We start from the raw sequence: 12,735 nt of genomic DNA on the forward strand, positions 1-12,735 counted from the left end.
CTATGTACCCAACAGTTTCGTAGGAATACACTGAACTCTGAATTGCTGGAAATCTAAAAATTATTTTATGGCAAGGCACACAACAGTCAACTCAATAAGGTTTGCTAATATTTTAAAAAATATCTTTCAGTAGCCAGCAAGATGGCTCAGACACTCAAAGCAACTTGCTGTCAAGCCTGATAGTCTGAGTTCAATCCTTAGAACCCATACAGTGGAGGGAAAGAACCATTCTGCTTTTACATGACACAAGCATGTTGTAGATGTAAACATGGTTCTGTTTTAATCCCAGGTGTAAGATATGGGACTGAATCAGATTGTTCACAGCAGCAAAGAATTCACTTTATGTGGGCTCTGAGAGGGGTTCTTTCTCAGCTGCAGATAGTTTAACTCTGAGGACTCTGGAGAGGAAATAAATGCTGGGGGCAGGGAAGGAAAGAGGCTCTGAGGAAGAAGGCTGCTGGTGCTTCCTCCCTGCTGCTCCTGGTTGCTATTGATGCAGTTTGATGAGAAGTTGGAGAAATCCTGAAAGGTAGAGGTAGATTGGACTTGCCGCAAGGAACCCAACTACCCTAACCAGCAGGAAATAGCTAAAGAGAACTCTGCCACTAACTTTTTCTCTCCCTCCTACCCAGTATTGGGTTGTTGGAAGGGACTGGGATGGAGAAGGAAGGAAAAGGCATTAAGAAACCCAAATTAAAATAGTTTTAAAAGTATGCCTACAAGTAGCACCCAGGTGTCAGACTTAGAATAATGGCTAATACTGTAGAGGAGACAGTACAGAGTCTCCTCTTCAGGAAGGATACAGAGAAATGAATATACCGTTTCAGGATACGAGGAAAAGGTTTACTGTGGTTGCTACCGCTGGTTTCTCTCTTGCTGTACTTCCAGAAGGGATTTTCTAGTTTTGCTTCATCATCTTCCTGCATTCCATTTTAAAGAAGGTTGTGAGAATGGTTGAACAATTGGAAAACTTGTGAGTGGATATACAAGGGTCTGAGAAACAAAAAAATGGATTAAAAAAAATCAGAAGGTTCACTGGTTTTAGAAAGATTGCTGAGTTGGCAGTGCAACTAGAGAATTTTTGGGTAGAGACTGAAATGCTTGGAAAGCAAAAAGCACCATTGGGAAAACAGTAAGATCTGGAGAGGACAGGAACTCAAGGAGAGCAACAGAACCAAAAAATCTGAGCACAGGGGTCTTTCCTGAGACTGATACTCCAACCAAGGACTATGCATGGAGATGTCCTAAGACCCCTGCACAGATGTAGCCCATGGCAGTTCAGTATCCAAGTGGGTTCCCTAGTAATAGGAACAGGGACTGTCTCTGACATGAACTGATTAGCCTGCTCTTTAATTACCTCCCCCTGAGGGGGAAGCAGCATTACCAGGCCACAGAAGAAGAAAACGCAGCCACTTCTGATGAGACCTAATTGACTAGGATCAGAAGGAAGGAAAAGAAGACCTCCCCTATCATTGGACTTGGGGGGGGCATGCATGCAGAGGGTGGAGGAAGGGAGGGAGTGGGACAGGAGGAGGAAGGGAACCACAGGGGGGATACAAAGTGAATAAAGTGTAATTAATAAAGAATTAAAAAAAAGTTAAAAAAAAGTGCCATTGGTAAAGGGACCTGGTAACTAAGAGCCAGTTTCCCACAATTGCCACTCAGCCTACTCCAAGCACTTTCTATGTCAAGTTCCCATAGCCCCTGTGTGAGGCAAAGAGCCGGGAGGAGCAGAAGGCCATACGGTTGAAAGGGTTAGAAAAGAACAGCCCATTTCAAGAAAAAAGATTAATCTTCAGCAAACTGAGCTGCCAGAGGGGCAGCCTCAGGTTAAGAGATTACCATCATTAACTTTCCCAGTAGCCAGCAAACCTTACGTATCAAAATGTAGTAGCCAGGAAACCTTAGGTATCAAAATGCTCAGTGCTTCAATTTGGTAAATACGGTCATTTGAAAAGAAATTGGGACCAACTAGCTAAAAGCCTCAGAACTCAAAATGGCCGGTGGTTAGCTCTGAGAAATATGGTACATTCTGCCAAAAAAGCCAATGAGACATTTCTCGAAGTACTGGGTTCTTGGCAAGAATGTTTAAGCTTCCTGGAATTCGACTAGTGAATGCATGTCCAAGAGAGACATACAAGGTAGCTTCTTGTCATTAGAAAACAGCTTTGGAGTCCTAGCTTGAGGCTTAACAGCAAAAAGTACCTGCAATTCTAGACAAGACTAGCTGAGAGTAACCAGGTTGTAGTAGAAACTATTGATCTAAAAAATGTTTGATTCCTTGATCATCTTTAAAAACAAACAAACAAACAAACAAACAAAAAACAGCAACTCTCATTCGTATTAAAAGAAAAGCTTTTTTTTTTAATCAGAAAGGGGGCAGTGTTGTGGATGTAAACATGGTTTTGTTTAATCCCAGGTGTAGGATATGGGACTGATTCGGATTGTTCACAGCAGCAAACTATTTGTCTGGTGCACTCTGCCAAGTGCAGATAGTTTAAATCTGAGGATTCTAGAGAGGGAATAAATGCCAGGGCCTGGATAGAGAAGGGAGCATCGAGAAAGAAGGCTGCTGGTGCTCCCCCTGCTGCTCATGGTGCTGTTGATGCAGTTGGATGAGAAGAAGTTGGAGATAGCCTGAAATGAGGACAGGGCTTGCCGCAAGGAACCCGACAACCATAGCTAGTAGAAAGTACCTAAAGAGAAGTCTGCCCCCTTTCCCTATTAAGGTTCCTTCTCTCCTACCCAGTGTTGGGTGTTGGAAGAGACTGGGGTGGAGAAGGGAGGAAGAGGCATAAGAAACCAAAATAAAGTGGTATAAAAAGTAACACCTCACAAACACACGTGTACACACACTTATACGCACAAATAAATAAATGTATCTTTATCCTTGAAGTACCAATTTTCAACATCTCCCATAAGGAGATGTTGGCTATTTTTTTTTAAGTACAGTACTCCTACAGCCCAATCAACTGCCCTGTCAGGAAGATGGCTTTCATTCTAGGCAGCATTTTAACTTTGCTAACAACTTCTAATCTGCAGAATGCCAACCATCCAAACACCTGGCACATTCTAAATGCAGCCTGTGAGAACCAAAGACTAGTGGCAAATGAGACTTTCTTATTACTAAACACCAACATTTTAAGATGGTGAAAACAGACATTAGCACTTTCTCAATGAAAGCAACGTAAAAAAGAACACTGATTATTTGGGCTTGAAAAAAAAAAGGTGAAATGGTGTCTTTTAAACTGATAGAGTGGTGCTGCCATCAACACATTAACACATACCTGCTGAGGACCACAGGACTAGAAATTTTAAATTAGACATGTTACTTTAAGAATAACATCCATCAAGTCAAGGTCTCTTTCCTTTTGATAATGAGAAGCATTTGACTAATAGAACTTATATGTTTAATAACATGACACATGATAATTCTGCATCTATGGAAAATTCATTAGCTAGCTATAATGGAAGCATATTTATGATTCTGCTGCTTAATGAAGAACACAAGACAAAAGTGAAAATGACATAGAGGAGTACATGATGTGATGAGAAAGGGCAGCCAGGGGGAACACACGGCTGAAGCTGCGGACAAACACTGCGATGGTGTGCTGTGACAGTGCTTCTCAGACTTACCTGTGCTCACAGACTGAGCCGGCAGCGGAAGCTGGAGTCCTGACTCCCCAAAGACTATACTTCCTGTTAATAACAGTGAGGGAAGCAGTGAGGCAGAAGAGCCAACAGTATGGTTAAAGGAGTTAGAAAACACTGATTATGACTGTTTCTTAGTTAACTACAAACCAAAGAAAAATTCTAATCCAGTTGTTGTTCTGTTATAATAGTACTACATTATTAATATCTTAAAGTATAAGCTAAATCACACTGAATAAAAATACTCATGGACCATGTTCCCTAATATCCTCCCTGTATTTAATATGCTCTTCTCAGGTATGGCAGAGTACATGTTTCTGCTGCCTCTTTTCTCTTCCTTGATGCTCTCTGAGGGAACCAACTCCTTCACAAATTCATTCATTATTCACACCAGTACAATGTCTAATAAAACATATAGTATATTCTAATTTTAGGAAAATATCTTAACATATATAAAACATACTTCTTGAATCTAGTACCTAAAAAAGCTTTTTAAAGTGTTTAGGTTAGGCATTTGTGTATGTTATGATACTATTTCAATGGTAGCTTAAACTAAATTGCTAATTACTACTATTCTCTAAGTCACCCTTTTAATACATATAATAATCACTGATGGTCCAGGGACATTTCTCTAAGAGACACTATTTAAAAGCCCAAATGACTCCAAATGAGGTACCAGGGGTGCTGTAAGTGGGGACTGTAGCCTTGTGGATGCACCAGATCAGATTCATGTCCAGCTCAGAAGTGTGGAAGAGGGTCCCTCTCCCACTCCCTGTCACCAGACAACACACTGAAGCAAACTAAATCCTTACTAACAGCAACTGTCTGAATAAGAAACCCAGAGCAGAAAAGAGGGAAAACAGGTTATAGGTGCTTATGGACATTGTGAAACAAAACATGTTATTCAATAGGAGACTCTAAGGCCTTTATGAAAGGGAGTGCCTCACCCCTGGGGGTTATAAGGCTTCTCTTTCATTCTGAAGGAGTCAGGAGACAACACTGTTCACAAACACCATCATCTGCCACAAGCAGGAAGAATTTCATTTGCAGGTGTCAGTCTAGCATTTGTTTTTGAACTTTATAATTGTGCTTAGTGTGTCTTAAAAGCTGATTGAAAAGTTAAAAACTTGAGTATAAAATATTATGCATATACACAGTTTATTTTCTTAGTCTGACTTCTGAAGAGAAATAATCAAAATTCATCAGAGTTTAGTGATACCCTGAGGATTCAATGTAAGCATTTTGGACCCAAATGCTAACAGGAAAGCGACTGAGGGGAGTTTCACAGAAAATGATCTACTGCCATTATCTCCAGATAGAAAGGGAGAAAGGAAGAGCCTCAGCTCTACCTTTGCTATCTATTCATGGCCTCTGTGATACTTGTAGAGTTTTGTGGCTTCTTGCTCCAGAAACAAAAGCGCCCATCTCCTCATACTTACGCTGCACTGGGCCAGCTCATGTGCAGGCTGAGCAACAGAGTTTGCTCAAGAACAGTTATTACCTTTGTACATTTCCAAATACCTGGACCAACAGGTTAACGAGGGGTGGAGAAATGTTCTCAGAAAATGCAAAGAACAGAGCAGCTGTGAACAGAAGCCATTATTCACTAAGGTGGCTGCCCTTGGCTAAGTGCCACAGTCTGGAAAGTTCCCTGACTGTGTGTGGCAAGATAAAGCCCTGTGCTGAGTCCACAGCCAAGCGCTCTCTGTGCTTCCTTCTGGGCAATTAACTTTTGACTATGTTGTTTCCTTTTTAGTAAGGCACCATTAGTGAACAAAATAAAAGAGGTCTAAGTTGTTCACTGTGTAAATTTAATGCAACAGAAAAAAAAATCTCACAAAAAATTTCAGATGAGGCTGTAAGTTCAAGACCCTAACTATGGTAACCAGTAATCTGAATATTTAAAAGAAATCTCCCCTTACTGGGACCTTACATATGTTATTTCACAGTCAATGCTTCAGATGAGACCGGTCAGCTGAGTTAGACAGAGGTGCTAGGCCAGAGTCAAACTCCTTTCAGGACAGGCAGGCGGCAGGCACTGACTTTACTACTGCTGGATATTACTGAAGTTGATGAGCCTGATGCTGTGTGAAGGGGATGAATCTCACTCCCACAGAAGCACCCAAGATGCTCTGGAGAGTGTGAGACACCAGCAGCTCTTTATTACAGCAGTTACAGTAGCTTCTCTGCAGGAGTGCTGACCATGGCTGATAGCTCTGCAGCCGTCCTGTTCTCAGTGACCTAACAACATGGTACCTGCCAGAGCAGAGTTCTCCTTGAGTGTGGACACAGGAAAGGGTAGACATCCTCTAGGAATGTGGCATCCACTTAGACCGTCCTCCACTGATCTTTTCCTACTGAACACTAAGAGCCAACACAAATATGGAAATAACATGGTGCCCACTGGTGTGCACTGTGTGAAAACAAAGCTCAGTGTTCCTGTGGATGGACTGTTTCCATAAAGAAACTCTGCATATCTACTTTCCTTTATAGGGCCCATCTGGAAAAGCTAGCTGCCTAAATGACTGCCTTATTGAGATGTTACTAGCTGTAATTTTGGCAATATTCAGACAAAAAAATTAGAAAATCAGACAAAATATTCAGAACAAAAATCTAGTGTATTTGTGCTGAACAGCTTCCATATTTACTCCAGAGTGGGAACATTCTGCCACTGAACTACGGGAATAACAAAAATATTTCTAAAAAGAACCAAAATCACATGAGGGCAGATACTGGATTATTTACTTAAATGTGAAGCCATCTGCTCACAGAGCTGAATTATGAGCTACGATGATACAATACTTCTAATCACTAATCACAGACTTAAATACCTACAATTTCTCCAACAGAAAAGAATGTAGCACCAGAAAGAAAAGTTCAACTGCTTAGGAGTAAAACAAAACACACAAGCGGGGACAAGTGAATGTGATTGCTTTTATAGTAGTTACACAATACTTTGTAAATGATTTTGAGACCAATACTACATTTTGATATGATTTAAACACGGGAGTAGGAAGAGCTGAAAAAAAAAAAAAAAACAAAACCATGAACAACATACATGAAAACATCAAAGAAAGCAAGTTAGGGTCTATCATGTATCTTTATTACTTGACATATATGTGTGTGTTTGTGTGCGTGTGCTCTGCTCAGACCCAGATTTCTTTTTATTTAACATCTTAATTTGTTTTAATTGGACAAAATGACACATATTTATAATATCTATATGTAATGGCGATTTGAAATATGCACACTTTGTGGGGTGGCTAAGTGAAGCTTTATATCATATTGCAGTGCGATGAGGATATAGGTTCGACTCTCAGAACTGTCCAGGAATGCCAATACATCATTAACCACAGTCAGTACACCACTCCTACTCACTCCTCCTGACTCAAGTTCTTACCCTTGACCAGCGTCTCCCCAAAACCTAGACTGATGATAGCTGTACACAAGCTATCACACTTCGCAATGTGTGTGTAACACAGGTGATGTTCCAAACTCCCTGTAGTCACCTCTTAGAAAAGGGAGTTAGTTACCTCCTGTTCGACTCCTTAGATGGTACCTCACTGGGAGACGGTCTTCCATGGCTTAACACCGAATAGAAATTACTCTTGGGGAAAACACATCGGCTAAAAAGTCAACTTCATTCAAAATTAAATTTATCTTTATAGAATCACTATGGTCATATAGGAAATTACTTATTTCCAACCTATAATCCTGAAGCACTACATTGTTGTTACAAAAAAGTGTTTCAAAACTATTTTTAAAAATATTTTCCTCTCAGACAGGACACTAGAAAAAGTAGTTGATTCTAGGGAAACAACCAGGCAGGCAAAGGACAGACTGGAGGCCAACATACTCTTCCTGTGTACTCAGAGCAGCTTAAATAATGTGCATTTGGCTTTAAAAAAAAAAAGAACACAAAGCAGATTTATTCTAAAAAGTTCACATCTACACAAGACTACAAACAGAGACAAATCAAACATAAATCATGTCACAAAGATCATGGATATGAGACAACTGGAGAAAAGCAGTCCTACTATTTCATGAGTGGTGCTTAAAATTTATCATGAAAACTTCAGTATATTTTAAAAACTGTTGGAATACAGAGAGACAGAAACAAAGACATATCCTGAAAATCCTGAAAATTACAGCGCAAGAAATGAATTTGGGTTGACAAAACGCTAACCACAACGAGTCATACAGAATTTGGGCAGGATGGTTTTAATAACCATGAGAGTAAAAAGAACAATAATTCTACAAATGATTGCATTATTTCACGAAATATAGCTATGTTAGTAAATTAAACATTATACCCTTTCATCTACCTCCCTAATGACATACACAGGAAGGGGATATACTTCAGTGGTAGAGTGCTTGCCCAGCCTAGATAAGGTTCTGGGTCCAATCCTAGCACCAAATAACAAACTCTGACTTGTCAGAGGAGAGCCTGTTCTGTACTGCATCCACTTTACACCAGGCACCTCCATGAGCATCTGTTAGAAAACATGGCTAGCTATATGAGCTATACCACAATGGTATATCACTTCATGTGCATTCCTTCCTTTGCTACACACTACCAGTTTGTGAGAGCTTGACCTTCTGATTTTAGATCAAATACAACCCAAATCCCTGGAACATAAAAACTGGTCCACAGGTACAGTGCAACTTGATTGTAGGTAGTCATTTATGAGTACATATGCTTGTCTCTGCCATTGTCCAGAGTAAAGTCAGGCTCTTGGTGACAGACTGTCTACAAGCCATCACTCGGGGTTTTTAGAGAACTAAGCATATGTGTTGTTTAGGCTAAGATGGCCAAAGGCAGAGGCTAACAGTAAGATTCAGGACAGAAAACAACATGACTCTTAAAAGAAAGCACAGCAAGTTCATGTCAAACCCTGTGCTGAAGGACTATACAGTACCCACTGTCCTCAGAAGGAGATGCCAGTAAGAGAAACTGGAACATATTCCATCCCTAGAAACCTAATAGGGTGATAGGAAACATTCTGCAAAAAACTATTTTATTTCTTCTTACTTTTAAAACTGCATTTTTTTTTTAAAAAGTGTATTTGTAAAGGTAAAAGCAAGAGGATGCCAATGTGTTCACTGAACATCAAACTGTGTTTACAGTTGAAGCGTATTAGAATTGAGTGTACTTAGTCTATCTTTATTCATTAGTATTGTTTTCTGGAGACTCTGGGATGCTTCTGTCATCAAATGAGAATCTACCACACTGATAAGGACTAGGTAGAAAATACTCACTCTGCATATAAGAATGAACTAGTGCCAAATAAAACCTAGCTCATCTTGTACCCATGAGTATAAAATCACATAAGTTCTTGCTGTCACTGAGGTGGGCTAACTCTCATCACCTCTGAAATTAAGGTCCAACACACCAGAGATGGCAAAAGGAAGGAGGAAGTGGTCATGGCCAACACCCATTTCTCTGGTATCAGCAACTTCACAATGCCTTTCCAGCAAGACGTCTTGCCAGTCCAAGATGTGCTAATCTAAGGCTGACTTCTAAAAGGCAGCACTGCTATCAAAGACAGTTGCTGGTGACACAAGCAAAAAGGTGAATGGGAAGTAAAATCTTGCCCCTCTCCTACCATCTCCTCCTACCTCTGGGAGACTGTCCCTTGTGGGGACTGCCAAATGTTAACTGATAAAGAGTCACTCACAAATTGGAATTACTAGACTCACCAAGAAGATGACCCTCTAGATCAAAGTTCCACATGTAGCTGAAGCACTCACCATTCTTCCGCTCGTTCAGAGGGGGTAAGTGCTGGCTGGACTGTAGAGAGAGTTCCTGGAATTCATGAGCCACAGCCTCACTTTGAGGACTTGGTGCAAGGTGGGCTAGAGGCCCCAGCTCTTCCTCTGTGTCTATGGCCCCTGTGTGCTCCATTGTGTTCCAGCCACTGGCAACAGGAAGTATGAGACACCTCTTCTACACAGCCTGCTGTAGAGACTGACAAAATTTAAAAAAAAAAAAAGTGTAAATTAAATGGTATCTTAAGTTTCTCCAGTTTACACAAAGTATTAAGACATGCTCCCAGGTTCCGTTAAAATTCAGTTCCAGTTCAGTTCTATTCATCTCAGCACCTCAAAGTCCTTCTCCCACTCACAGGAATATAGTTCCTATCTAAAATGCATTTATACAGTAAATAAAAGCTAGAAGATACTTTACATATATTTTTGTATCAAGGATTAAAGAAAATTATAGCTACTGATGTCATTAAAAGATTTCAACAATGCTAAATGAGAAGTCAACAAATACTAATAAAAATAAAGTCAACAATCACAGCAAACAGCAATGTTTCAGACAAACAAACACAGAATAAAGAAAATGCAGTTCATAAGAAGGAATGTGTATCTTACGTCACCAAGACGGGTGCTGCTTGTTACCACAGTATAACAGTATAGCACAGTAGACTGTGTTGACTACTGAGAAGCTGGTAACAGCAGAATCAAAGACACAACAAGATACTAACGAGGTATCATATAGGAAGCCAGGAGGTGGCAGTCCATCCATGCCATGCAGTGGTACCATGTCTGTGGCCCCACTTATGCCACAGTTCTCTAATAGAGATTTTCAGCTACCTAGTGGCTGGGTAGTTTGCAGTTTTGACTATTACAACACAGGAATTCCCCTGCACAGGAACCTGGATACATTCTTCCATTTCTCTGCCTACATACCAGGAGTGGGATGACTAGGATCACATGGCAGTAGTCTTGCTGTATTTTTAAGAAACTGGCAACGTATTTTCCACCCCTAGTGTTGGGGTACCAGATCCCAGTTGGTCCAATATCCTTGCCAATCCTTGTTATTTTAGACATTTTAGTGGGCATGAGGTATTTCACGGAGGTTTTGTATTGTTTCCCTGGTAACTAATGATACTGGACATCTTCTTACATATTATTTTCCATCCCTTTATCTTCTTGGATTAAGTAGCTACCGAAATCTGCCCATTTTTAATAGTATGTAGTTGGTTTTTTACAATTAATTCTTGGATGTTTGGCATATTCTGGACACAGGCACTTTGTCAATATGCTTCTAGCAATTATTTTTTCTCCACTTTTATGTTCATTATGGTTTGTAAAAATTAGATAATTTTGATTTCGTAAGGTCCAGTTTATAAATACTTTTTTTTTTACATTTTTTTTAAATTATGTATACAATGTTCTGTCTACATGTCCAGCTGCACACTAGGAGAGGGCAGATGGCAGATGGTTGTGAGCCACCATGTGGTTGCTGGGAATTGAACTCAGAACCTCTGGAGGAGCAGCCGGTGCGCTTAACCTCTGAGCCATCTCTCCAGCCCTTATAAATACTTTTATGCACCATAGTTTTGTTGTTGTAGCTAATAGATAATAGCTAATAGCCCACGGTCACAAAGCTTAACTCCTATGTTTCCTTCTAGAAACAAAAATACTTATGTCCAAGACATAAAGTTTTATATATGAAGTGAAATATGATTCAACACTGTGGCTTATGGACATCTGACTGTTACAGCATCATCTGTGAAAAAGATAATCTTCTCTAATAAATTTTGTACCTTTGTTGAAACTCAGCCTCTAAAGTATGCATGTATCCCTTGGCTTTTTATTTAGTTCCTCTAAAAGAGTGAACTATACCCCAGATCTCTGGGAGATCCCTAAGCACTACATGTGCACGAAGACTCTGCAGGCCACAGTTACAGCAATAAGAACTATACTGAGGAGCTGGGCACAGTGGTGGGCGCTTGTAATCCCAGCACTCAGGGAGGCAGTGGCAGGTGGATCTCTGTGAGTTCGAGGCCAACCTGGTCTACAGAGTGAGTGCAGGACAGCCAAGGCTACACAGAGAAACCCTGTCTTGAAAACAAAACCAAAAACAACTACACTGAGATGTGCCAAGCTGCCAGACACGTGGAGGGAGAGCAGTACAAACAAGTGAGCAAGGTCACATTCCCCCTAGGACAGTCTTAAGAAGAAACCATCAAAACCTAAAGTCTGCGGCTACCAACCAGAACACCACAGTCACTGAAAATACCCTGTAATAACAATGGCAATATGTCACCAGCAGATGGGGACTACGAGAGGACTCATGTGGGACAAAGAAAAGGTGTAGTTGATAGAACATCTTAGGAATAAATGCATCGAAGTGCTAAATATGCAAGTGAAGAACTAAAACTAGTTTTTCAGCTTAATTTCTTCAACATTAAATTCAATGCAGAAGTTGTAACTTTGGTCTTGCAGGTGAAATTCATATGACAATTTTAGCATAAAGGATGAAAGGGGCAAATGCAAGCAGCATTTTTACATCTCTATAGATTATAAGTAAAAACTTTAAAAAACTGAGACATTAAGGTAGAATACAGTAATTCCTAAAATAACTGTACACAACGATACAAATAATCTTGGAAGAACTACTGATAGGGGAATTTAAACGATATTCTAAATAATACCCAAAAGAAAGGAAGGCTGGTAAGAAGGAGAAAGATGACACAAAAAACAATAAAATCGTAAGCTTTATTTAATACAATCTTCTAGTTATTACATTACATTTTAAGGGGCTAAACACTCTAGTTGAAAGGGAAGTTGACAATGTTTGCTTCTTTTTTAAAGTCCAAAAATGTATGCTCACAACTAACACATTAAAAAAACAAAAAGACACAGTTCTGTTTGAGGTAAAGGAATACTAACAGAAAGCCAAGAAGAGGGTGATGCCATCAAATAATGTTGACTTCAAAAGCTTCTAGGAGGTATATAAATTCGCAAACAAAATCACTTACTTTACTAAGAAACATGAAAATATACCTCATAAAATTTTCAACACTGAATTTTAATTTTTAATTATGTATTCCTACAAAATAAAATCTGTCATGCCAAAATGTTCTGAGGAAAACAGTACCATGATGCTCTTCCAATGGCAGGATGGACAGACTCTAAATGTAAGTGATAATAATCTGGAGGGTCATTATCTTTAGACAGAGACTCTTAAATATTTTCAAGGCAATATTACCTGTTTTTAATACTGAAAGATCTTTGTCTACTTGTGCCTTGACATTCTATTCACCTTAAACTCCCACATACTTCCAAATC

The 12,735-nt window shown here is 39.8% G+C and overlaps 1 protein-coding gene across 6 annotated transcripts in view; it reads right to left on the reverse strand.

Annotated features, from left to right (window-relative positions):
- Mrtfb (myocardin related transcription factor B) overlaps positions 1 to 12,735 on the reverse strand; it is a 165,245-nt gene that overhangs the window by 88,673 nt on the left and 63,837 nt on the right. For 4 of the 6 annotated variants that reach the window (XM_055597741.1, XM_055597740.1, XM_055597746.1 and 1 more), the window contains 2 exons: positions 9,403 to 9,619; positions 3,637 to 3,699 (listed from right to left, as the gene is read on the reverse strand). In XM_055597741.1, the coding sequence (XP_055453716.1) occupies positions 3,637 to 3,699; positions 9,403 to 9,556 (217 nt within the window). In that variant the 5' untranslated portion in view covers positions 9,557 to 9,619. Of the gene's footprint in view, positions 1 to 819; positions 887 to 3,636; positions 3,700 to 9,402; positions 9,620 to 12,735 lie in introns of those variants that run through there. The other 2 variants (XM_055597742.1, XM_055597744.1) reach the window with 2 other exon arrangements.

This window comes from Psammomys obesus, unplaced genomic scaffold, assembly GCF_907164565.1.
Source record: "Psammomys obesus unplaced genomic scaffold, mPsaObe1.curated_primary_1811, whole genome shotgun sequence".
NCBI classification, from domain to species: Eukaryota; Metazoa; Chordata; class Mammalia; order Rodentia; family Muridae; genus Psammomys; species Psammomys obesus.